We start from the raw sequence: 26,423 nt of genomic DNA on the forward strand, positions 1-26,423 counted from the left end.
TTCTTTTCTGTGTTTAGATATAAATGAATGTGACAAAAACCCCTGTAGCCAAGAGTGTGCTGACATCTACGGCTCATATCAGTGCTACTGTCGCCAAGGTTACTTCCTGAAAGAGGACGGACACACCTGCGAAGGTATTTTCTACCAAGATCACTAGGTAGAGACTGGTTGGTGGAGACCAAAACAGATCCCAAAGGAGAGCAAATATTGGACTGGACTTTAACCAGTTAGACACACAAGCTACTTCAAATGAATATTATTCTGTATGTACAGTACAATATCTTGCTTATGTTGTTATGTTTATATTTATGTAATTGATTGCCAACACGTTAGTAACAAGAACTTATAAGGCAATTATATGTCAGAGGTACATTCATTGTTCAAGTTCACCTGTGAAATCTAGCAAGCCAATTCAACTCAGCCATCAACTCTTACCTTTACCAAGATAAAAATGTTGAGCTTGTCAGAGAGTTGTTAATCTAACTACGTGTTTATTACTGAGGTATAGTTTTCAGCGCTTTATTTAAACCTGCCTTTGACCCCTACACTGGCCTCTAATCTGACCGATGAAATGTGTGTGTCTTTTTGGACAGACATTGATGAATGCTCCCAGAGCATCGGGAACCTTTGTACCTTCAAGTGCCTTAATGTTGCCGGCAGCTACCAGTGTTCCTGTCCTCCTCATGGATATGTAATGTCTGCCAATGGACGTACCTGCAGAGGTGAGCCTTTAATGAACATACATTATGTTGTAGTATGTCATCTCTGGAGCATTGTCTCATTACTTTATGTTACATTTTGAAATTGTTTTCTGCATTTTATAATGGTGAATCTTTTAAGCAGATTTGATTCCCATCTTTTAATGTATTTTTCCACAAATTGGAAACTGCAGGTAGACAATAGAGATATACATTATATGTCTTGCTCTGAAAAACAACTTAAAATAAATAAACATAAAACTGAAAAGAAACATTTTAAAAATGCAGGAAGTGGCTCCACTTCAGCCCACTTCATGTCTCTTGTGTGTGTAAAAAATAGTGAAGCATCAGATTAAAGCCATCTTAACAGAATAAAGAGAGCTAATGAGAGAAACAGAACCACAAGTTTCTAAAATCTGCATTTTGAGGGTTGTCACATAAAATTCACAGCTGTGTGGAGGATAGAACACAAGTAGAAATATGAAGTTAATCTCAATTTCTGGTTGAAATTTTGTCATAATCGTATATAACTCCAGAAACTAAAGAAAGTTTGATACTTCTGATGTATTTAGACTCAGAATTAGTCATGAGTGTGTTTTGGGCGGAACATAAATGAAACCAATCCCAGTGCTGTCTCCCATTCCCTTTGAGAGCCAGGTGTGCCACGGCCTGGCACATATTAAACGGAAGCACTCGTCTTCGCTGAGGGACAGGGATGTACTGATATTAAACTGAGGAGAAGGAGGAGTGCTGCTGCATCCCTCTGTGCTTCTGTGGCTCAGACGGGACGGGTCGTAAAAAGTAACATCCTGATCAACAGTGGGAGAGGGTAAAATACGTCCTTAATGAGGAAAATATGAATGAAATTACCTGCAGCGATGCTCCAGCAGCAGACACCATATGTGTAACTGTACATTAACATGTGCATTTGTGCACGAGGAACAGCTGATAAACGACCCTGATTATTTAAAACTCCTGATTCACCAACAGGTTCAGTTAGTATTTCATGTTAATTCATGTTCTGCGTTCTCCTGCACATGGAAAGGTCAGACACACAGTCCGAATTCATACAGTAAAATAGTTTGGAGTGAGCAGCTGCCCTGAAAAATCCTGAGATCCTGTCTAACCATGTTTATTTTAGAAGCTAAAAGGTTAATTATTTTTTCTCTGGACAGTTTCCTCTCCAGGTTTTAGTTTTGTTGATTAAACATGGACGCTGGGCATGAAAATGACAACTGCGTCTGTCTGAAACTAGCAATGACACCACCTGCACCTTGATCAACTTTGTGCCGAGCGTGAGATAGAGCCCTGAGCCCTGTGTAGATGGTATATGGCACTCGGTCTAAAGCATGCTAGAGCGTTTGGGGCGTGTCCATTTTGCTAGTCAAACGGGAGATAACCTGGGTGCAAAGTGCAGCGCACGGCACAAACAGGTGGTATTTAGATTTAGGAACATAAATCAAACCATTCCCAGTGTTGTATCCCATTCCCTTCACTCCTGCCCTGTGTTCTTCTCATATATCAAACTTTCATTTAACTGAAAGGTATAGTCATTGATTCTGGGGAAAGACTGTTGATATTTGAATTTGCGGCCAAGCAAACACACCCATCCTACCAGTGCTCATTCAGAAACTCTGCCGCCCCCCATTCATGGACAGTTCTGTGAAACATAGCAACACTAAATTTACACACCAGTCAAGCAGAAACACAGCAACCTCTCCATCCGTCTTCAGCCCTTTTAACTCTCAGAGGTCCACTCACCTTTGAAAGGCCCGCAGACACGGGTCTTCGCCCTTGCCTTATCATAGTCCTTCTGTTTCAGAAGGTCTTCTTTACACGCGGCAGGATTACCTCGCGGCCAGTCTGATTGCTCACTTTACAACATTCCCACAACTCCCCACTTTCTTGTGCACAAGCATGAGCTGTTGCTGATTGGCTGGAATGACTAGAGTGGCCCACTCCGAGCAACTTTTTTTGTTTTCCATTTACAGAGCCAGGGGTGAGTATGAAGACCGGGTTTTTTTTTCAGCAAGCACACAGAGTGGACAGCTAGCGGACCATAAGGAGATATACACTGAATTTGACAAAAAGTGTACTGGATTAGCATGAATGACTATACCTTTAAATCTTGTTAAAATATTATCAAAGGTTTTCCAATCCAAATGTGCCTGTGGTGGTTATAAGCCTACACTGTCTATAGCTGTGGTGATTTCCCTTGCGTTACTGTTTGCATTCCTGGTGTTACCACAATAGAAAGCATGGATGCTCGCAATTCCTTCACAACTCCACGCTATCAATCAAGTCATCAAATGAAAAATGAGCGCTGCTTCATTACCTGTCCGCTAGCGATGGTTTACAGGCTAACATTAGCAACCCCTGCTCCTATGCTTCCAATCTGCACTGATATTAGAGGAGCGGTACCAAGTGCAGCAACCTCACTGCTGGACTTTGTCAAAATGCGAGACTGTCATGCACAACACTTTTTTTTAGAAAAGAGGAACATCTTCCAGTCAATCATCTCTAAATGGTTATCTAGCCTGGCTCTATCCAATGTTTAAAAAAATCAACGAATCAACATGTTGTTTTTCATTTGTTTATTCATTTGTACACAGGCAAAGATGTAAAAACAACTCTTTGTGATTCTATAGGGAGTTACATGTTGTACTGCAATGATATCTTGGTTGGGTGCAGTGACTTAATGGACTGGAATTGGTCTTTACTGTTTATAAAAATGGATGGCATGACAGCTCCCCAACAGTGAAGCCAAAACATTTTGATTGCCCCCTGGTTGCTGGCTGCAGAACAGTTAATAAACCCCTCCCTTGTAAGCAGATGGGACATGGGCCAAAGTGAAAAACATCAACTATTTTTTCCCCCCCGAAGAGTTAATTTCTCTGATAATTTTGTTTTTAATTATTAGTTATTTGATGCTATGAAAAAGAGGGTGAGATGTCACGACTGACAGCTTTCTTTGGGCCCAGCCACCAGGCCCACGGAGGCCAGCAATAATTATGTTCATCCTAATATAAGCAATGATAACTACATTTTATGTCGGACCAAAATACTTACCACTGCTTATTAAAACAAGACAAGCATTGTATTTATTGTTGCTTTACTAAAATGTAGCCTGTTTCATAATGAAACCCCCTCTCCTGAAAATGGTATAAGTCTTTTTTTTTAATGCAGTATCAAAAGATCAAACATGCACCCGCCCCATGACATGAGAAATTTACTCATCTAAACTAACTACTAGTTAAATGTCCTTGCTATACCAGCCTAAACCAGGACGCCAAAATAGAAAAGAGCAAGAAATAATCTTTATACTTTATACTAATCTAACCAAACTAAGACAACTTAAAGACATTAGAGTGCATCATCTGATCTAACTCTTAGCAGTCACAGGGTTTAACTCTTTAACTTATTATGTTTTTCAGATATTGATGAATGTAAAACTGCCACCCACAACTGTTCATTTGGACAGAACTGCTATAACCTCCAGGGAGGTTTCAGATGTATCTCCTTTGACTGCCCTCACAACTACAAGAAAGTGTCAGACACGTGAGTCATGTTTTTCTTTTTTTAAATGTTTTGTTGCAATTCTGTCTTTTGTTGTTTGAGGATCATGTTAAGCCTTCATTTTCTGAGTTTTATTGTCAAGCAGGACCAGTAAAGTCTCTGTTTACTGTGTTCCGGTTATTTTTGCAGTATCCTGAGCATTTATAACCTGATATACTGGCCCTTTAAGCACTGACCTGTATCTCTGAGACTGTTCAATACGTGTCTCCTCAGTTTCTCTCTGCCTGTGCCCTAATGAGAAGTACTGTACATTCATGCCCTTGCAGTGCAGTGTGTCGTACAGAAGGGTCTTGTTAGCTGTGAACCTGTGGCCTCTATAAAGGCTGGCTGGTAACTGAACATGACTCTCATCGAGTGGTACGATGAAGTCAGATGTCTTTGATCAGCTCGGTGCTTCCCGGCGCCGTCTCTGTGGCTCTCCCCACTCTGTGCTCTGCATGGACAGAAAACAGCCTACACCCTCCACTCATCCCACAGGAGGCGTCTTATCAATGTTATCAAGAGACATTATATTAACCTCAGTGTGATGTGGCCTTGCACAGTATGGAGAGACATCTTTCATTCTTGAGTGGACTTGGCAGCTACAGAGGCACGGACAAGATTAAAATGTCCCCCGGCCTGCCTTTAGTGCCACCCTGTGATTCATTGGAGACAATTCCAAGACTCACTTGTTTTGGCATGAGCTGTGCAAATTTCACGATGCACTACATTAGGTTTTACTCCGGCCTGTAAATTCTCACGAGTGATGGCAAAGCAGTCACGGAGCATCAGAATACAGACTGGGAAAGCCCTGCAAGTGATCACTGGAGGATGACCACTTTCTCCACTGGCACTGCATCGCTGTGCGGTTCTGTGCTCATTTCTATTTTCCTGAAATCGTCACAGTGATGAGAACTAACAACTCTAAATGTAACGATGTACATGCAGCGAACACTAGCCAGGGGCTTGTATACCGACACAAGGAGAGAGGTGAAACTGAAACTCAAGTTCATCAATGTTTAAAGGAATTCTTTGCCATTCATTAAGCAGCTGACAAGTCAAAATAATGAGTGCATGTGTTCAATGTATTACTTTACAGTTGAAGTTTCTTAAATTAAAATAGCTTCAGTGTTTGAAGATACTTTCTTTTTGTAGCTTATGGTGTATATTGCAACTTTCAGTATAGAATAGCTTTGCTAGCTACAGTTAGCTTAACCAACACTGGTTTCCCATACTGTAGCAACTGTTTAAGAGGTGATTTAGTGACTGTTCACTAGTACGTGTAAAATGGGTCAGAATCCATACTCGTGTTAAAGGGAAATCCTCATTGGTTGGCTGACTGAAGTTTATTCATTCTAGTTTATAAAAACGTATACACCTATATCAATTTCAGGCTTAATCTAACAACATCTGTTAGTTCAACACACTTCTGAACAGAGCACAGATACGGATAAGTTAACGGTGTACTCGCTCTCCCTAATCATAAAATGATTTACCAAATCTTTCTTGCACATCCATCCTCTTCTCTTGTGACTCTCTCTCTACTTCTTGTTCTCCTCAGACGCTGTGAGCGGACCAGTTGTCCCAGTAACTCCTTAGACTGTCAAAACTCCCCCGCCCGCATCACACACTACCAGCTCAGCTTCCAGACCAACATCATTATTCCTGCCCAGATCTTCCGAATTGGACCATCACCAGCCTATTCTGGCGATCACATCGCCATCAGTATCATCAAGGGCAACGAGGAGGGCTACTTTAGCACCAGGAAGCTTAACAGTTTCACAGGCGCCGTCTACCTCCAGAGACAGGTCCGCGAGCCCAAAGACTTTCTGATAGATGTGGAGATGAAGCTGCTGAGGCAGGGGATGTTCACCTCGTTCCTCGCCAGGATTCATGTCTTTATCACATCTAGCAACATGTAATACCAAAGAGAAAAAGACAGAGATGGACTGGAAATTTCATATGGTGCCAAACTTTTATATGTGCAGACTCTTTTTGTAATGCTTCTACACAATCAAGCATTTTTCAAGAATCTTGTAAACTGTTGCCAAAGACCTTACTGCTATCTGCTTGTTTCTGACGACAATCATATTTCTTGAGTACATTTGTATTTACCAAAGTATTTTCCAGTTTGACTTTTGACTCCAGCATAATTTAGTATTAGCTTGTCTGCTCAAGCTGTTGGTATGTGCAGACAGTGGCATGGTGCTGCACAGGTCACTATGCACGTCTGGGTATGTGGTTTGTGCTCTGCTCCACTCTCCTAAAATGACCTCCCTGTGTAGATGTACATTTTTAATTATCCATGACAATCTGAAGAAAACTAGTAAACCTTTGCAGCACTAGAATGTAAGGGCACTTGCTGCTATGGAGGACCAAAACTGATCAAATGTAAAGTTGATCTGACAAGTCAGAAACACAACTAAATACTACATCAGATAAAACAGGACTGTCCAAAGTTGGGCCCGTGGGCCAAAGTTTGCCCACCATAAGGTTTGCTTAGGCCCGCCAGATGTTTCTAGCAAAAAATAAATCCATACATTATTTTTAAAATTATAACAATGTTTGTTTTTATGAAATGAAGAATCCCTAATTGTTACTGTATTTTTCATAATCTGAGCATGGTGAGCAAAGTGAGACTCTGCACAGGAATTCAGTCAATTAGGGGAATTTGGAAACACAGTACAATTTTGAATCCTAACAATACAATAGGTATTTGCTTTTGGCCGATGGCCCATCGTGAGTTTCAGATTTGACTTTCCAGGGAAAAGCTTTGGGCTCCCTTCAGTTAAACAATTTAAATACAGTCTTAAAAGAATATTTTTATAAATTGAGTTTTTTCCTTTATTTTCCCTTTCCAATCAGTTGGTTGAAAACAAATAATAAATAATATAACAAAACAAACAAACAAAAAAATCATAATAATGATAATCATTTGTTTTAAATAAAAATAATTTAGGTTTTAATTTATTTTACCAACTGTTTGGAGATAACGAGAAAAATGTAAAATATATAAAAATATACAACAAACACTACAGTTCTTGATTATTATATTATTGATCTACATTTGTCAGCTTTGGGCCTCCAGTCACCACTGAAATAGTTTTAATGTGGTCAAAAAAACAACAGAAACTTTAAATAGCACATTTTGTTTAGCATTTGGTGTATATTTTTTAAAATGTGATCTGACGAAATGTCAGCAGTAAAATTAATTGCAAATCACACTAGAAAACATGAATTAATTATAATGGCACTCAGTAAAGCACATACCTCCGCCGAGTCCCAACAGCCCTGTTTAATTCAGTCAAGCCTAATCCTATATCAAATTAAACCCTATCCTGTCCTATCTTGCACTGTTGTGAGTGACAGAAAACTCCTTGATCCATTCCCTTTTTCCAGACCCCCTCCAAAAGTTAATGGGGTCTATTCTGGGCTGAGACCCATCCTCAATCTAAATTTAGTGGAAATCTGTTCAGGAGTTTTTGTGTAATCCTGCTTACAACGCAACCAAAGAACTAACAAACAGATACAGGCAAACACATAACCTCCTCGGCGGCATAGGCAATCATGTATGGTAAATTACAGCACTGATAGTATGAATGAAGCGTTGCAGTTGATTATTTTTTAGTGTCACATATCTTTCTATGTTACTGTGTTGTAATTATCTCAGGGTAAAATTCTTGTAGTTTTGTATCCACTCAACAAATTCCTGTGTAGTTTGCAGGAATGATTCAGTCTGCTGCTGTAACTCCAGACTGGCCTCACTCAGCCTGTACAGTTTCAGCTGCCACATGACATCTATAAACCAATCAATAAATGATCAAACTGTTGTCAGTTGCTCAATAAAAGTACAAATCAAATTGTAGAGTGTCAGGGTCAGTTTTTCCACATCAGTGGTGGACAGTGATGCAACGGAATCAGTTCCATTGTGAGTGAACAGTGAGCCAACATCGCCATCAACTGGTGAAAGTGTGAACAGACCAAGGCCTCACCACCAAATACCATTACCACTCTATTAAAGGCAAGTTTACTTCACATAAGACTGAACTAAGAATTTATATAAATATTACATATTACAGTGAATACTCATTTATTTTACTCTGAGTCTTGAAAATAAACTGCTTCACAATAATACTGCGCAGTCCTGAGCTTATCTGTTTCATCACCTATTCCACTGCTCCACAAGGAACATGTAGTGTGTGTTACACCCTCTAAAATTCCCATCAGGAAAGTGTGAGGGCTTTGCTACCACAGCCTATTAATACAACTCAGCTGATAGCCTTTCAAATGGAAAGTAGGGAGGGTAATTCTCTCACAGGTCACCATATAAACAAACACCACAGTCTGACAGATACAGGGTTTTTGATGATCAGATGAACGCTGTTATTTTTGGGCTGAAAATATTGGGTGACAAATTAATGGACAAACCAAAAAATTGTCGAGTCAAATTTAATTTATATAACTGGAAATCACAGTCACAATCACAAATCACAAGGCTTGGAGGATGAACACCATTCTTCCAAAAGACACTCTCACATCATTTTCATACTCATCAAACCGTACATTGAGCCATCATGCCCTAAAATTATGCTCTTCTTTCATTCATTTTTTCAGGTTTTGTCTTTAATTTATCACCCATATGTCAGCGTTCAATAGTATTTGCACCTTATCTGTACTCTTGTCAGGATAGAAAAGGGCCATGAAGTCCTCAGACTTAACGCAGCTCAAACTTCTAAAACAATGGAAAAGAACAGAAATGAGAAGCTTGTATGCCAAAATAACATGTGACTTTTCATTTATTTGATCAGATAAGAATGTTTGCTATTATCTGATTTTAATTTTGCTTAACAGATACTCTCAAACGTTTCATAAGTAGAGAGATGGTCCTGGAGCAAGATTAATTATGATGTTCTAGGAACAACACCAACATGGGGATATCGATACATCCTCCCTGAGGAGCTGTGGGCAGCCACTGTACGGTGCCCGAGGACCAACTCCAGGTCTAGGCCAGGGCCAAGGTCAAGGGCACCCAAACAAGCACATTGAAGACATGCAAACTCCACACAGAAAGGCCCTTACTCAACCAGAAACTGAATTCAGGACCTTCTTGGTGCGAGGCAACTGTGCTAACCCTGTAATGTCAGGTTTATCAGAGTTTTTTTTCTGGAAAGTGTCTCCTGTTATAGCATGAAAAAAAGATGATGAGTCAAGAGTTTGAGGGCCAGAAAAACAAAACAATGGACTTAAAGATGTGTGCAATTTCTTTATTCCTGTTGTTTTACATTCATGACAGCTTCAGTGATCTGAAGAAACAGTCAGAAGATCTCTGTGTATAAGATGGTTAGAGATCGGAGAGGTCAGCACTTTCATTCAGCAGCCCATACACACACTTCTGTTTCATCCAGATAACCTTACAGCACTGCCGTAGGGTGGTTGAATGTTTTTGTATTCAAAGACTTATTGACTTAAAGCCTTAAAGATTAGAGCTATTACCGACTTGTCCTTATTAGAATATCTCCAGTGACTTTTTAAAGGGGTAATTCAAAATGTCATGTTTGGTCCTCAGCACTCGCTGCTGTGGTGGTTTGTCCTGCAGGTCATCCGCCTGCAACCTGTGACCTTTCAACTGGAAGATGGTTGGGGGATGGTTACCGGCTCTTCTTTTTATTACAAACCATGAAAGTTAAACAAGTTCTACACCTCATAATTTATGTAAAGAAGTAAAAAATAAAATAGTCCTTATGTTCTACTAAGATTTTGTGTGATTGGATAGTTTGTTGAGGAAATTGCCATGCCAGTACAGCAGTGACGCTGGTCTTCAGTGGGCGGCCTCTTTCCTCTCTGCTGAAGCCCAAACACATCCGGCAATTGGAGGTGCAGCCCACACATGTTAGGGTGTGATCTCTGATTATCTATCTCGGCTTCAAAGGATTATCAAGACAACTATATATATATGTGCTGAGGTTGCACCATGTGACTGTAACATGACAACAACCAGACCTCTGCTAACATCATTCTGCTAATGCCTAACCACTGACAGGTTTTCACCATATCTAGTTTTACTGCACACTTTTCACAGGGAAGTACATACACCTACAACCTCAAGATGTGTTTGTTTCAACATTTTTGGAAAATCCACTACGTGAAACTAGCTAACACTATTGAAAAGTACATTTCCTTTGGTTCCAGCCAGCAGCTGCTTAGCTAAACTTTAAACAAAGACTGGAAACAGGGAATGAACCCCGTAAAGAAATAGTTCTGGCCATAACCCCCTGTAAAGTCTTTTCTAATAGAATAGTATTTGTACAAGAAATACAAAAATAAACAAAAAACACATTATTGAGCTTTGCCTTTTCATGGCAGACAGACAAAGCACAGGTGTAACTGAACAGAAAAAAAAAAAAACCTCACTCATTTCGGTGTGCTAGTTCTCATTATTTATATCATTATTGTGAATGCTGACGCCCTGTCATGGCTCACTGTGACTCGTTGGCCAAATTTGTATGCCTGGACTTTTCCTGCTATGACAAGGCAAACTGTCTGCTATCTATTGACTAGCAGCAATAGTAAATACATCTTACATGTTATTGCATCAGTAATAATAAACCAGTGTAACTGATAATTCTTCTGACTAATGAGTACTCTATGAGTATAAGTACTTTTGATACTTCAAGCACATTTTGTCGCTAATACTTCTCTACTTTTATTCAAACTAGCAATAGCAATTACATTGCTTTAACTCATCATACTGAAGTAAATACTGATTGCACAGTGTAGAGGCTGTAGAAAATGACACCATCCAAATTTAGATTGGTTCTCTACCAAGGTTGATTTCACTGTTATATTCGGTCTGCCACTAGCTTGGATATTCCGAGAAAAAATTAAGGTCCAATTGAGGCACAAAGGAAGCACGTCTGCCATTGCAAAACCAAAACAGGAAGAAGCATTGCTTTCCCAGGTCATTATTCCAAGGTAATGGTGGAACAACTGGAATAACTGTGGAAACTCTGCAGTGCAAAAGAAAGCCGGTCAGTGTTGTCAGCTCTGCTTTGATAACAAGAATTAAAAATAGATAACACCTTCAATAAAATTTGATTCGGTATTGGATTTTATTTCAATATTTAAAGTAATTCCAAAGTTTCCCATACATTTCATTGGGTGTGGTGGGTTATCCTTTACTGAGCTCCCAGCTCTTCCAAACAGTTTAATTAGCCTGATTCCACTGGAGGCTTTCACTTTAATATCTCATGCTGATCATAAATGTGTATATTGAATATAAATGTTGATTCAGAGGATTTGACAGCTCAGGAGAATAAAATTCAGACTCAGACAGAGACAGACTCCTTGTAGAACTGTGGCAGGTCCATTGCAAAACTATCGAGAGAGCCTTCAGAGAGCAGCTTAGTAGCACATATAAAAGCAGATCACAAGTGATGCAATGAAGTGAAAGTGATCAGCGACCCCGACATTGAGCCCTGAGGCCCACCATTTTTTATCCTAAATGGAGATGTGGAGAGAGTGCAGCTCAGCTCTCACAGGTAGATGGTGAAGATGCTCAGAGCATAAGCGCTGTGCAGTGGAGAAATCAAGCACATTTTACTTTAAACAGCTTCAGGTGCTAAGGCAGTTTACCAAATTAACTCGCGCTCCACAATTCACTGCTTCACACTGCATGCTTACCAATACCTGCTGGAATATAACCACTACACCCTCTACATGTGCTGGTACTGATAGGTAGGTAGAAAGGTATGGTAGGCAGGTACTGTACTAAACATGTTATTATCATGTTTGTTCACAGTCTGGTGCTTCCATGGCTGAATGCAGTGGTACAGCTTAGACCACACAGCTGCAGGCCTATTATTAAGTGAGTCTCTGTGTAAAGAGTTCAACACCCATAGATTTGCATCCTAAACTACGAGTAAGAACATGATTAACTGTCCCCTTTTCCTAATAAGAAACATGAATTAAAATGTCAAATTTATATCTTGAATTAGCAGAATTGAGAAGGTTATGTCTTCTTTTATTAATAAATAGCAACATAGAGCTGATGTCATATTAAACCTGGATTTTTCCCTCACTATGTCTCCTTAGGTAACTTTAAGATTGGAACAATTTTTAACTCTCTCTCTCTCTCAGCACTTTTTTTTTTCCAAATTGAAACATTTTAGATTTATCGTCCATTTAAGGCACATTTTACCAACATATTTGAAGTGATGGGATGTAAACTAATTACATTTACTCAACTACTGTACCGAAGTGTAATTTGGCATACTTCACTTGAGTATTTCCTTTTTCTGCTTCTTTACTCTTCCACTTACTATTTACTATTATTACTTTTTACCCCACTAAATTTATTTGATAACTTGAGTTACTAGTTACTTTGCTGATTGCATGCTGCATCAAAGCCAAAGTCATGCCCTTTTAAATAAATGTATTTCATATGGCAATGGGACTAAAACACTCGTATACAATATGTACATTCATGTAAATAAATATGTATAATTCAGTTTTACTTGTACTTTTCATACTTTTCAAGTACATTTATTGCCAAAAAAAATACTTTTGATACTTAAGTGCATTTCATAGCAGATACTAGACTTTTACTCAAGTACTATTCATAGGGGTGACTTTCACCATCACCAAAGTAATATTTAATCATGTTAGCTTTTCTTTAAGTATGACTTTTGGGTACTATTTACAACATTGCATATTTGGTATCTTAGGTACCACAGCTCAGTTAACTGCAGGTTGACAAAAGAGGGCAGCAGACTGTACCAATCCGACAGCTATAGCAAGCTGTTGAAAGAATGTTACCTTGCACAATACACTTGCGTAATCTGTTTGAGCGTCAGCACAGAGTGAATTCATCTGAGCATGCCTACATTTTCCATTCCAGCACATGTGAGCACAAACACACTGCCATTCTTCTCACAGGGGCCTTCTCACAAACACACCACTGATTTCCATCGAACTCTTGTGTTCAATCACATTTCCAGTGTAATAATGTGTCAGCCCATGTTATTAGTGGATGGTTATCATGCAGACCATGTTTGAATCATGAGTCAGCTTTTCCATGGATAGATGTGATGTATTTCTTCCAAAGCAGAATCCTCCCTCTGTGACAGCAACAACAGGTCCTGCAGTTAAATGATGCCTTTGATTTTCTGATTATACATTATTCATCTTTTACTCTTGTTAATTACAGAGATATGAAAGTTCTCTTTTATCATGCCGTACCAATCTGTGAGGCCTGAGTATGTAGAACAAAACCTGCAGAGAAATCAAAGAGTGTCTATTTGTGTAAGATCCTGGTTTTGTTTACCACGCTGCACAATTGCTGGCACACTCATGATTAGTCATACTCATCTGATGCCTCCCAGGTTAAATGTGTTGTTCCTTGATGTGACAGGTATCATCTCATTTTGATGAATTATTCATCGGAACTAAAATCAAGATGAAATGCTATTTCAGATGAGTTTCTTGGATATGCCTGTTAAGGAAAATTCCCCCTCATTTTATTTGTAATTGCTTCCAAGGCTTCTCTTAATTATACAGTATATGTGGAAAGGTACACATATGAAAAAATGCAAGTAATATTTGCATTCTAACTATAGATATATATATATAGCACTCTCTAACTATAACTATATAACTTTCAACATGTTTTGTAAAGAAAAAGAAAGGGTAGTACATGGCATTTTTAGCAAAAATAATATTAGCTAACAGCAGATATAACTACATTTCAGACTATGAACTAATATATATATATAAATATAAATGTGTGTGTGTGTGTACAGATAAAGAGAGAGGAGCTCAAAGCATCATGGGAAGTCCCCTGGCAGTTTAAACCTATGGCAGCACAGCTAAGAGCCTGTGCAGGCCCTAACTATCGGCTTTATCAAAAAGCAAAGTTTTAAGTCTACTTTTAAACAAAGAGAGGGTGTCTGCCTCCTGAACAGACACTGGAAGATGCTTCCACAGGAGAGGAGCCTGATGGCTGAATGCTCTGCCTCCGATTTCTCCTTTTGGAGAATAGGAACCAGGTCTTTGAGATATGCAGGTGCCTGGCCATTCAGGGCTTTGTATGTGAGTAGGACGATTTAAATGTAATTCTGGATTTTACAGGAGGCCAGTAAAGAGAGGCTAATATTGGAGAAATGTGTTCTCTGATAGGAGTTCTTGTCAGTACACATGCAGCAGAATTCTGGATCGGCTGGATAGTCTTTAGAGACTTATTGGAGCAGCCTGATAAAGGGGAATTACAATAATCCAGACTTGAGGTAACAAAAGCATGGACTAATTTCTCTGCATCTTTTTGAGACAGAATGTTCCTGATTTTGCAATGTTCCACAGGTGGAAGAAGGCAGTCCTTGACATTTGTTTTATGTGGGAGATGAAGGATAAATCCTGATCAAAAATAACTCCCAGATTCCTTACTGTGGTGCAGGAGGCCAGAGTAATGCCATCCAGAGTAGCTATCTCATTAGATAATTTGTCACTAAGGTGTTTAGGGTCCCAGCACAACAACTTCTGTTTTGTCTTCCAGGTGTTTATGTCCTTAACACATGCCTGAAGTTTAGCTGAAGGATTAGTGTCACCTGGCTTAATGGAGTATAATTGTGTATCATTTGCATAACAATGAAAATTAGTGAGTGTTTACTAATGATATTCCCTAAAGGAAGCATATATAAAGTGAATAGTATTGGTCTGAGCACATTACCTTGTGGAACCCTGTGACTAACTTTGGTATGCAATGAGGTTTCATTGCTAACTAGATCTTCAATAAACATCATCCCAGTTCACTTCAAGCCCAGCAACACGCAGAGGCAGAAACTTGTCCATCCTAAGGACAAAACACCCAGACATAAACAGAGTAATGTAGTTTTTGGTGTTCAATGCAGCCAGGACTGCACAGATTTGTACATTGGGGAGACAAAACAACCTCTCCATGAACGAATGGCACAACACAGAAGGGCTAATTTCTCAGGTCAACACTCTGCTGTCCACTTACATCTGAAGGAGACAAATCATTCCTTTGAGGACAACAATGTAAACATCTTGTCCAGAGAAGACAGATGGTTTGAAAGAGTAAAAGAATCCATGTATGTCAAACTGGAACGACTGTCTTTGAACAGAGGAGGTGGCCTATGACATTACTTATCACCCACCTACAATGCAGTACTGAGTTCTCTCCCCAGACAGCTTAACACCCATTCACACCTGGGATCACCTAGCCCTAGCAACCCACATGAAGGCAGGTTGGGTCAACGAGCCACAAGTGGACCTAACGACTCTGAAACTCAGAGTTCACATGTGTTCTTAACGTGTCCTTAACGACTCTGTAAGGACACTCCCACACAGAGTTTAAAAGCCTGCAGCTCCCCTCCAGTTAGTTAGAACTGAAGAAGCCTCTTGGGTGAGAGGTGAAATGTCTTCAACAAACTGAAACAAGTCCAGTTGCCTACGTTACAGCACTTAGAATATCCATGACCTGGATGAGTGATGACTGTAAAAGCACCCAAATAGTACTGTTCAACATAGTCAAGTATATATCATCCAAAGATCGTGATACTTTTCTTAGGAGTTTGCTGAGACCAAAACAGCTGAAAGGAGAGTGAATATCGGAAATTTACCAGATGAGAAGAAACACAACTTCATAGTGCTAATGTTGGTGCTGAATGTGTAAACAGGCAACTGTTAGCTAACGCATAAGCAAACACAACAACTTTATATATCAATGCTGTGTTTTGAGCCGGTGGTGAAAACTTTCACTTAAACCATTGAAATGCTAAGACCCCCAATTTTAGCAGGAAGCTTGTGGTTCTTTCAGGCAGCTGATGAGTTAAGTTGGCAAATCATCAAATTATAAATTGGCTTGCATTGTAACCAGACAAAAAGGAAGGATCCTCTGCCATTTACCACAATGTAGTCATTTTAATGTTGTTTCTGCAAGGGCCATGTGCTGTAGCTAAAGGACAGGGAACAGTGCATTCCACTGACAGATAGTAGTGGCTTGAAAGGTCATTTTCGACCCCCATTCTACTTCACACAGCCCTTCGCTGCTCCCCTTGGCTAAGTGAGAAAAATTACCTTCCCCCAACTCTGAAATGTTTTGCTTCCCAGGTTCACTGAAGAGTAACTGCCTCACACAAGCTGCTGCAACAGAAACATCCTCCAATCAAATCTACAGTGGTGTGTGAGGAGGACATTACCTTTGTAAAATGACTTTGTAAGTGCTTCATTCTCACAGGGGCCAAAGAGATTTATGTGGAATGAAAAAAAAGCTCATTTTTACAGAGATCTACCTGGAATTGAGTCTCACTGTTCATGCATTGTAGTTGTGTAAAGTTAGAGACGAGCCTAACCAGACCTGCACTGTGCCCATGTAGGTCACTGCATTGCATCAAACAAGTCGTCTGGCTGAAATGAAAGATGAATCTTTGTCTTTCATGTGAGGTAATGAAATTCAGAGCTGAGTTCTGTGTTTGAAGTTGTCCAGCAGTGTGTTTGTTGAGGCTGGGTAGGTTCACGTCTGAGTCGACTTGGGTGCTGCAGGTCAGCTACACAGAGGGGCGGCCTGACAGCAAAGGCCTTTGTACATAACAAGAGATGCTCGCAGAGGTACGCTGCACTGCTTTGATCCTTGGTTCAGCTGAAATACTCACAGGTCACTCCAGAGCTGTGATTAAGAAGCTCAAAGCTGCAATCAGGAAGATATGATTCAGTCTCTCAGAACAAAGCAACTACATCTACAAAGTAGTTGTCATTTTGAGTTACCTTGTATTACTATATCAAGATTTCATCATTTTACCTCAAGAAAATTGTGAATATTAACAACATCACAAATTTCTTTCTCAGTAAATACCTCAGTTTAAGGGGCAATTTGTAAGAAATGGCCAGAATTTTCGTTTAAAAGATTCAAAAAATGAACTAACAATAACGGAGTGTGAAGAAACAATAGTGCTGACAGAGGACAAAAATAAAAATTCCTCAATTCACAGATTAAGATGTGAAAATATTCTGGCTCTACATGCCAATTTCCTCTGCTGCTGATGCCCGACTCTTCTCCCACTGCAAGGCTGCCCTGTCCCCACCTGACATGGCTTCTCTTCCACACAGTCATAGTCTGAGACTCGTGAACAACCTTTGTTTTAAGTCTGGCGAGCTGACGTATGCAAATGGTGTACAATGAGGCAACTCCAGGCATACCGTGTAATTTTGTTCCAACCAAACATTAGATTACCTCAAAATAGGCCTTCATAAATGAATAAAGAGGCACACATGCACTATTTTATTTTCTGTCCCTCCTGCCCTTTTTTCAGTTCACCTCATTTTTAACTTTGTGACCTGTCTGGTTTAAATACGTGTTCTCAGTCATGTCACTATTAGTGCCCACCCTGCCGCTCTGACGCATTAAAACTGAACACAGTAAACTCGCTACACTTAATCCAGGGGATCCACAAATATTTCCTTGATATTGCTTCACTGTTAACGAAACCATGTTAAAATAATAATAAACAAAAGAAAACTTGATCAATCGTTGACACATACATTCATTTCAATAATTAAAGCTACAGACTTGGTAAATTAAGCTATGAGGCCACATTCAATAATGATCAGCTCTTTATTTACTGATGTTGAAACCATAAAAAGCACTTTTTTGTGTATCATGATAATGGGGGCTGTAATCAGATTTGGCTGTTCAATAAAAAGACTCAACTATTCATCCAGTTACCAGTTCATCGCCACACTAAACTTCTTTATCAGCCTACATAGGTATGCTTCACATGTATCTCAGATTCACATTTTAATGCCTTTCATCATCATCTGATGTGAAAACATAAGATTTCATAAGAAAGTTAGAGCTAGAGTGCGTCCTGCAAATGGTTCAGTTATAAAATCCCAATGTGAGACAGTGTCTCTTCTGTTGGGCTGCTCACAGCGCCGTCAGAGCAGGGCCGGTTCTGCACTTTTGTGGGCCCTCAACCAGATTTGTATTTGGTGCCCCCAAATTACAGCTTCTCTCCTCATTTACCCACCATCACATGTTGTCAGTGGGATGTTTTTAGCAAGTGTGCCAGCATTAGCTTATATAATAAAAATATATTTTTGGCAGCCATTATTTATAATTACTCATTGGGATGTTACTTTGTTATTTGTCAAATGTTATTAAAATAATAAAACAAACATGTATAGAGTGATTAGATAATGTGTAATAGATGCTATTTTCACAAATTTGAAAACAGGTGTGCCTTGAGATTTTGGCTAGCCCTTTGGTGTGCACAAAAAATTTAAAACGACTTGAAAAATGGTCAGATAATTTAAGTTCTACTGCCACCATCAGCTAAGTAGGTTAGTAGGACCTCAATACTTGCACTATATTGTAGCTGTATGTTCATGTTATAATTATGAACTCTAAACCTTTCACTGTTTTTTTTCATATTGAAATACAATAAGCCTGTTTAAAGTGATCATATACCAAAATAAGTGTTCAATTCTGATACTGAATGCTAACAGATAAGGAGTGATAATAACACAGTACAAACTTTGAATTCCTTACATATAGTTATGCAGTGTTCTAAGCAGGTTAGATGGCATACAGCAAATGACAGAAAGTTTATTACAACCATGACAGTCCAGGTGATATGCGAAAAAATCGTTCACTTTTTCATAAAAGCATGAAACTTGTGACAAATGTACAGTTTGGGGGCCTGAACATTTTCAGAAATTGAGCCATTTCAAAAATGTTATGTGGCAGCCATAGATTTCTGCCATAACTGATTCAAGTATTTTGCATCTCCTGAACTGAACATGATAACACAGAAAAGGTGATGTCTATTCCTTTTGTTGGTCAAGGATTACATTTATACTATATATGGTCATGGAAATTTGTCCGCACTCAAAGGAGTCATCAAACACGTAATTTCCTAGGTGTCGATGGTTAACTGTGGACTGAGACAGGTCTTTTTGTAGGAAGTGGCATAACCTGTTAACCTGTTAAGGTGGGGTTTCTGTTGGATCCAGAATGCAGAGGCTGAGGCAGTAGAACAGTTCAAAGGTATTTATTTACAACAATAGCTGGGACGTTGAGAGAGAGGAGGGCAGGCAGTCAGGGTGAGTTGTCTAAAGGGAAGAATTGAAACACAAAGGTGAGTAGGTGGAGCTGCAGGCTGAGCAGAGAGACGCTGAAGGTACATATGGGATGGAACAATCTGGCAAAGGAAGAGACATGACATGATTTGGTCAAAAACAAAACGGAAATCCATGTAGGACAATATAAAAAATAAAGTCTATTCTTCTGAACTGTGAGTCCTGGTCCTGTGATTTTCATTACCTCTCCTGCCTGTGGGGGACGGATGATGTTAAGGAGGATGTAGTTGTTGCTGGAGTCCATGTCTGAGGCCTAGAGGATTGGGCTGCTCAGTAAAGCCACCTGGCCTTCAGAAATCTCCAGCAGTGCATTGGTGATGAGAAATGGAGAGCCGACATCCTTCTGCAGGACCTACTTGTGTCAGGTCTGATGGTGGCTGTCAGTGATCCGGAAGATGATGAAGCCTTTGGTAAAGTTGCTGTCGTCGTGGTGATAGCGAACCACACCACTTTGATGTCATTGACAGTGAACATGAAGTCTTTTCCACCTGGAATTCAATCAAAAACAAAAGTAAAATAAAAATCTTTGTCTCTATTAATTGAAGCAAATGTGATGATTGGTGGCATGTACCTCATACCAGTGGTGACATACAACAAAGGTTTTGACATTTTTGTTAAAAATTTAAATGAATAATTGATTATCAAAATAGTTGGCATTAAATTGTCTTTCAATTGACTCATTTATTATTCGACTATTCGTTGCAGCCTTAGTTCCATCTGCCCTTTTTAAACTTTGAGCACCTGCAACTCTTAAGATCTTTGCTCGGCCCTGCAAAAAGCAAATGTTATGCTAGCAAGATTCAGAGTCAATAACATTGTGTATGGCTGACAAATAGTAAATATAATTTCACAGCATGTTTAACAACAAGACAAGCTAGCTAATCAGCCATGTCACTGTCCCAAAATTAATAGAAATATTCATAAACAAATAACTGGCCTAACCCTAACCCTAACTACTTGATGAGTTCCAGAGCTGTGTGTATATCAAAAGTCAAATGACACCCTCGAGCCAATCAGAATTGAGTATTCACCCAGACCATGGTATAATAATCTTTATTCTTTTATCTAATTTGCATGACGTAGAAGAATCATGTGTAAAAGGATTTCAAATTTCCCTTACTCTTTTCAGTGTGTTATAGAGGTCATGCAACCCGACCCGAGCCCTACGGAACCCAAGGCCTTAGTTTGGGCTAGGGCCAGGTCTGGCTTTGCTTTTAAATACTGTACATAATTGGGGTCGGGCCAGGCTCCATGCTCTTTATTTACTTTTTATTTTTTTGGGCTGCTCTAAAGTCTATGTTCCTTGCTGAAACACTGACCAAGTTTATGTGACACACACACACCCCTCATCACTCCTGAGCTGTAAATCAGGCCACGCACAGTGACACACACAAAACACACACACCTCCCTCTATTGGCCAAGTTGGACAATTAGACCTTGACCGTGGCTTTGACTTATTAGCCATGTTCTGGCAACGTTCCTTCCTTGTTATTAGATATTGGACTGTTGCCCAGGATTTACTTCAACCAGGTAGGACCTAAGCTATAAGGGAAATTTTTAATTATTATTTTGATTATTATAAGTTATGTGCTGGTTTTTGGGGCGGCCATCCCCCTGTGCTGTTTTTTTTTTTGTGGCCTAATGGACTGTCATAAAAATGCTGTGCCGGGTGCTCTCCATCAATAGGCTATATTTTTTGCAATTGCTATTATTCTTATCTGAACCCTTATTTGTTGATTCAGTAGCGTACTCCAGGGCTGTGGGTAATAAGCAAGCTACAACGAGTCCCTGTTAACTTTTCACACCTTTTACTCATTTCCATTTTAATAATTCCCCTTTTTGTGTGAGAGCATGTAGAGGAGTGGTCTACAACGGTAAGAAACACAGTCTAACAAATGCTGTCACCTCTGTGGTTGTTCTGGGCGTAGGCCATCCACGAACCTTCTGAAGGTTCCTTGCATCTGGTTGAAGTCCATGGTTAGAAATGACATGTCCAAGAAAAGTAATTTGTGCTTGTGCCAGCTGGCATTTTCTGGCTTTCAGCTTGAGACCAACCAAGCAAATCCAGCTGAACACCGCTTCAAGGCTGAGCACGACGCAACAATTCAGCCGAATTCAGCACAGAGCAGACAGGAAGTTAGACACCGAAACAACAACATAACATCTAGTTAATTTTCAAAATATTGATGCCAGCACAAAAATCTCAAAAAGGGGACAAATACAAGCACTTATTCTAATCCTTGGTTGGGAACACTTCCTGTTGTTGTGTTTATAACACTATGCTAACTGCGGTCACATGTGATTATGTAATTATCGCGGGAACTCCTCGGTCTTCTGAATTCCAGCTCCAAACTCAAAACGCAGCCAGTGGGGGTTGCCAACGGATGACGGAGCAATACGTCATTGCCAGCGATACCGGAGCCGGAACACAACGCACATGCATCCAGGTGAATCATAGTGTTGGCCCTCAGCATCCACTGCCATTTGTTTCCCTGCTGAGATGGGTCTTCAAAGCTCACATGATGGCTCCTCTCTCTGTATGGTTGGTGCGACTCCCTAGCAGAGTGGGCTCAGTGTGAGTCATACCTGGGTGTGGCTGGATCATATGAGTGAGAGTAGGAGGCGTGTCTGTAGGAGTCAACTAGGTGTGCATATTTTGAGTTGAAAAAGTCAGGAAAGTGACACCTGTCTGGGCTGTGGTGCCTGAAGCAATCCTGACTGCTTGCAGAATGGTGGTCGCATTGATAGTGTGGAGAAAGAGGGGGAGAGGGTGGGTAGCGCCTGTCGTAATGACTTGGAGAGCATCTGTGAAGATGATGATCACTGTGTGACCTGGTGTATCTCTGATGATTGGTTGCAGAAAAGTAAGCACCACAGTCAGGGGACATAGATGGAGTGGCAGTATTTTCTCTGCCACGCTCACTGCTCAGTTCACCTGGACTGTCATTTTTGTGTTTGGGGAAGTCAGCATGGGGAGCATGGTGGCTGGGTCTGAATTAAATATTTCATGTTTGGAGAGTGGCTCATCTTGCGGGGCAGGAGGAGCAGCAAACTGTGTGGTTGCATACAAAAAGCAGGTGGAGGAAGGAGTTGTAAAGCTTCCTGTGCACTTTCCCATTTACATGCAACAGCAAAGGCATCCTCCAGTGTAGCAGCGCAGTGCTCGTGACATTTAGCTTTAAGAATGGGGTCTAAACCAGCAACAAATCTTCTGAAGCGTTCCATGGCAATAGCTTGCTCACCATACTCAGGAGATGCCTCCAAAACCAGCCGTGTGATTTCTGCAGCATAAACCCCTAAAGGCTCTTTAGGCAAGTGCTGTCTGGCATTTATAAAAGTCTTAACATTTCTTTCCTCCCCAAAACATCATTTAGCTTGGCTACACATTCATCATAATCCTGCTGCACATCTGTTGGTTATGACAGCCAGTATGCCAGTGCAGCTCCACTAAGGCATCTGTAACTGCTAGCTCCAGTCTGGTTTTCAAAAGTGAAAAACTTTCTTTGTCCTTACCATCTCCATAGAAATATGGTGGTAATTCCATTCTGTAGTGAACCACTATTAACCAGTGAATCACGTCATTAACAGTTAGGAGAGAGTCATTGTCCTCAATGTTGTCCACTTATGACTGCAATAACATGTTGTAGATTCTGTCAAACAGCCTGGCAAAAATCCTTCAGTCGGCTTGGTTCCTGTGCAAAAGTTCGAAAAAATGATCGAAAATCCATGCAAAAACTGTAAAAAATGACGTTAAAGAGGTGATTGCCTTGGCTAATTAAGATGAAGCTGACGAAAAAAACACAGTTGCCACTCATCTGTAACCCTTATTTATTGATTGATTTAGTAGCTTACTCCAGGGCTGTGGGTAAAAAGCGGGCTACAAACAGTCTCTGTTAACTTTTCATCAGCTTTCTTAGTCAATACACTGCACTCTATATCAGTAGGCTATTGTTTGCTTTAATTAATTTCCTTCCCATATTCGCAAAGCATCCATGCAAAGCTTTGTGCAATCGAAGCATCCCCCGGCCATGCTTGTGTGAAACATTAAACTGACTATGGGGAACTTTCAGTTTTTGTTGATTCTAGCGGCCCCTTTTGATAAAAACGGTACGACACCAGCGCCTGCTGTTGATCTTTGCTAGCACGTGCCAGCAGCGCGTGCATTTGTTTTTGAAGCGAGTGACAGATGGGCATGGGCTTAATTTTCAAGCTGTCATACCCCAAATAGTTCCTTTGCAACTTCATAGCCCCATAGCGTTATTCTTTTTTTCAAATTATTTCACACGGTGTATATTTTCCTTTATAGAAAACCAAGAAAATCCTCATAATAATTTGTGTGGTCTGTGTTTCTTTTAGTTCTTTGTTCTCACCCTTTGCATTGCTGTTCGCCTAAGGGCACGCTCACACTTGGCCCAGTTGCTCTGTACCGTGCTGAAGCTTGATTGTCCCTCCTCACCAGTCCTGCAGTTGGCCTGTGCTCACATTGCTCCGACCCCAACTGGGCCTGAGCACGGTTACTTCTTGTACATACGTGTCCACATTGCGTAACCCTGCACATTGTGTAGCCCTGCTCAAATTAAATTTTCACTCAACAGTAACACAGATAAAAATATAAGTGCTGCTTTAAAAACATCTAATCTTCTAATCTGTTTGCAACCCAGATAACAAGTCATGATTTTGACAGACAATGTAAGACAAAAAGTCCCTCACCTTGACCTTGACCTTTGGAGCTCATCACATGTTTTGTAAGGCAGCAAGAAACTACAGGTAGCGTTTTAATTACTCACTGCATGCCATGATGAGCACAGTGCAGCTATTATCAACTCTGTCTCAGCCCCTGAGGCACTGTGGTAATTCCCTCTGCTCTTCTTCCAAAAGCTCTTAGTTTACAGGACATACCCATGATGAGTTTGCTGTGATGATAACAGCAGGGATTTTCTTTCTCTGAACATCTTGGTTAATCTTCAGGGTTTCAAAATTGAGTGAACATCACTACAGTTCATTTGGTGAAAATCTAGTCACTTCTCAGAGTCTTCATTCTACGCAGTCTTTTCAAGCATGTTTAATACTGTGTGATTAATCTCAAAATTCTTTGCATATGCGTTATTTGATAACAAACACATTAACAACATGCATGTGTTTAACAGTCTTTCCAACTGCTATTATGAATGATCTCCTATTTTGTCCATTCCCTTATCGTTCGACCGAGTGATCCAAGGTGGCCTACCATCAATTCCCATCTCTCCAGCCGAGCAGAAGCCTGGGCCACTGCTGAACGTGCCCTCCCTCCTGGAAGCCTTCCACCATGGACTAGTTGAAACAGTGAAAGATCAACTTGTCATCCTAGATTGCCTGAGGGGGTTCCTCCAGGGTTTTCCAATTAGCCTTCTTCCTCCCCTGAGACAACAGGGGTCGGGAGGAGCCCATGGAACTGGGCCCTGCCAAACTAACCCCTGAGGAGCGACAGTGAAATCTACAGAAAGGGAGGTACATCTACTGCAGTCAGAAGGGCCATTTCCTGAGTTCCTGTCAGCTAAAAGATCAGGCTTGCCGGTGAAAAGGAGAGCACTGGTGAGCTAAACCTCTTCTCATTCCTACAGAGCTTGGGCTCATCTATGCCCCAAATCTCCACAGTTCAGCTCAACACAGTCAGCTCCGTGTCTCCCACAGCTTCTGAGACAATGCCACCTGTAACACACATCTCCGAGACATATTATCCGTTCCTCTCTCATGTTCCTCCATGTTGCCATGACCTTATGGAGGTTTTCGACAAGGCCTGACCCACCTCACTTCCTTGCTTCGTCGGCAAGAAGGACAAGTCCCTGCGTAGCTGCATCGACTACTGGGGCCTCAACGACATCACAGTCAGAAACAGGTACTCCCTCCCTCTCATTTCATTCACTTTTGAGATGTTACAAGGTTTAGCACCTTGTCTTTACTAATTTGACCTCAGAAATGCTTACCACACCAAATAAGGGATGGGGATGAATGGAGGTCAGCTTTTGAGACCCTTAGTGCCCACTACAAGTGCTTTCAGACCCTGGTGAATGATTTTCCTAGAGATGATTTTCCTTTTCTGTACTATCATCCTGGCTTTAGGAACGTCAAGCCTGACGCGCTCTCTCGCCAGTTTGGCCTGGAATCTGACAGCAATGAATGCTGTTATGTCTCATCTACCCTCAGGTCATGCTTTTCTTTATTCTCGTCTTCGAGTTCTGTTACCTGTTTTATTGTGGTGTCTACTGTAATTCTCCTCTTGTTTCAGATCCCTTCCTGTCCCTGTTTTTTTTCCCGCCGTTATGATTGTCCGTCCCTCCTTGATGTGATACACCTGTGTCTCATTATTCGCACCTCTATTGTGTATATAGTATGTTTGCTCCTAGTCTTCTGTCTTCTTCATCTTTGACTCCCTTAGCAAATGTTCCAGCACTTCTCCTAGTGATAGCCTTCCTATTGTTTTTTGACTCGGTTTTTGATCCTGACTTTTGCCTCTGCCTGATCCCTCTGTTTTATTTGCTTCGCTGACTGCTCTCCTGTCTACCATACCTGTCTTCAGTAAAGACCTTTTGCCTTTTAAACTGAAGTCGAGTCATGCATTTGGGCCCTAATCTAGTGTGTCGTCCCTTGTCAAAAATGACCTGTAGACCGTCATATCGACATCATACCAGTTTTGCACTACAGTTTTAATGTCTGTATCTGTAGAATATGTAACAGACATGAAGAGAATACAGACAACAGGTGAAGGACTTTATTTTTCCTGTGCACTCATTATTTTTTCTCTCCCTCCCTACCTGTCTTCCCCCTTCCCGCTTTCTCACTCTTTCAATGGGGGTAAAGGAGGCAAACCCCATGTAAACAGATAGGGCACACAGGAGCCATGCAACAGCAGCAACGCTTCCTATATGGACACACACATGCAAGTGAGAGGCAGCAGCTAAGCAACGCAGCCGCCAGGCACTACACAAGCAGCCAATGTGGCCAGCCCATAAGACACTCATGTGATTAGAGGCTGATTTCAT

At 40.6% G+C, this 26,423-nt stretch overlaps 1 protein-coding gene and 1 long non-coding RNA gene across 2 annotated transcripts in view; one reads left to right on the top strand and one right to left on the bottom strand.

Annotated features, from left to right (window-relative positions):
• fbln2 (fibulin 2) overlaps nt 1-8,376 on the top strand; it is an 87,635-nt gene extending 79,259 nt beyond the window's left edge. Inside the window, exons 14-17 of the mRNA XM_084347815.1 lie at nt 18-134; nt 594-722; nt 4,133-4,256; nt 5,815-8,376. Of these exons, the coding sequence (XP_084203941.1) occupies nt 18-134; nt 594-722; nt 4,133-4,256; nt 5,815-6,175 (731 nt within the window). The 3' untranslated portion in view covers nt 6,176-8,376. The remainder of the gene's footprint in view (nt 1-17; nt 135-593; nt 723-4,132; nt 4,257-5,814) is intronic.
• A 10,923-nt stretch (nt 8,377-19,299) lies between these two features.
• On the bottom strand, nt 19,300-19,822 carry LOC311253371. Its single transcript, XR_014621676.1, has 2 exons — nt 19,588-19,822; nt 19,300-19,465 (listed from the first exon to the last, which is right to left on the bottom strand). It is a non-coding gene; the product is annotated as an uncharacterized lncRNA (long non-coding RNA).
• Nucleotides 19,823-26,423: the final 6,601 nt, after the last annotated feature.

This window comes from Pagrus pagrus (assembly GCF_965226575.1).
Source record: "Pagrus pagrus genome assembly, chromosome: 3".
Classification (NCBI taxonomy): domain Eukaryota; kingdom Metazoa; phylum Chordata; class Actinopteri; order Spariformes; family Sparidae; genus Pagrus; species Pagrus pagrus.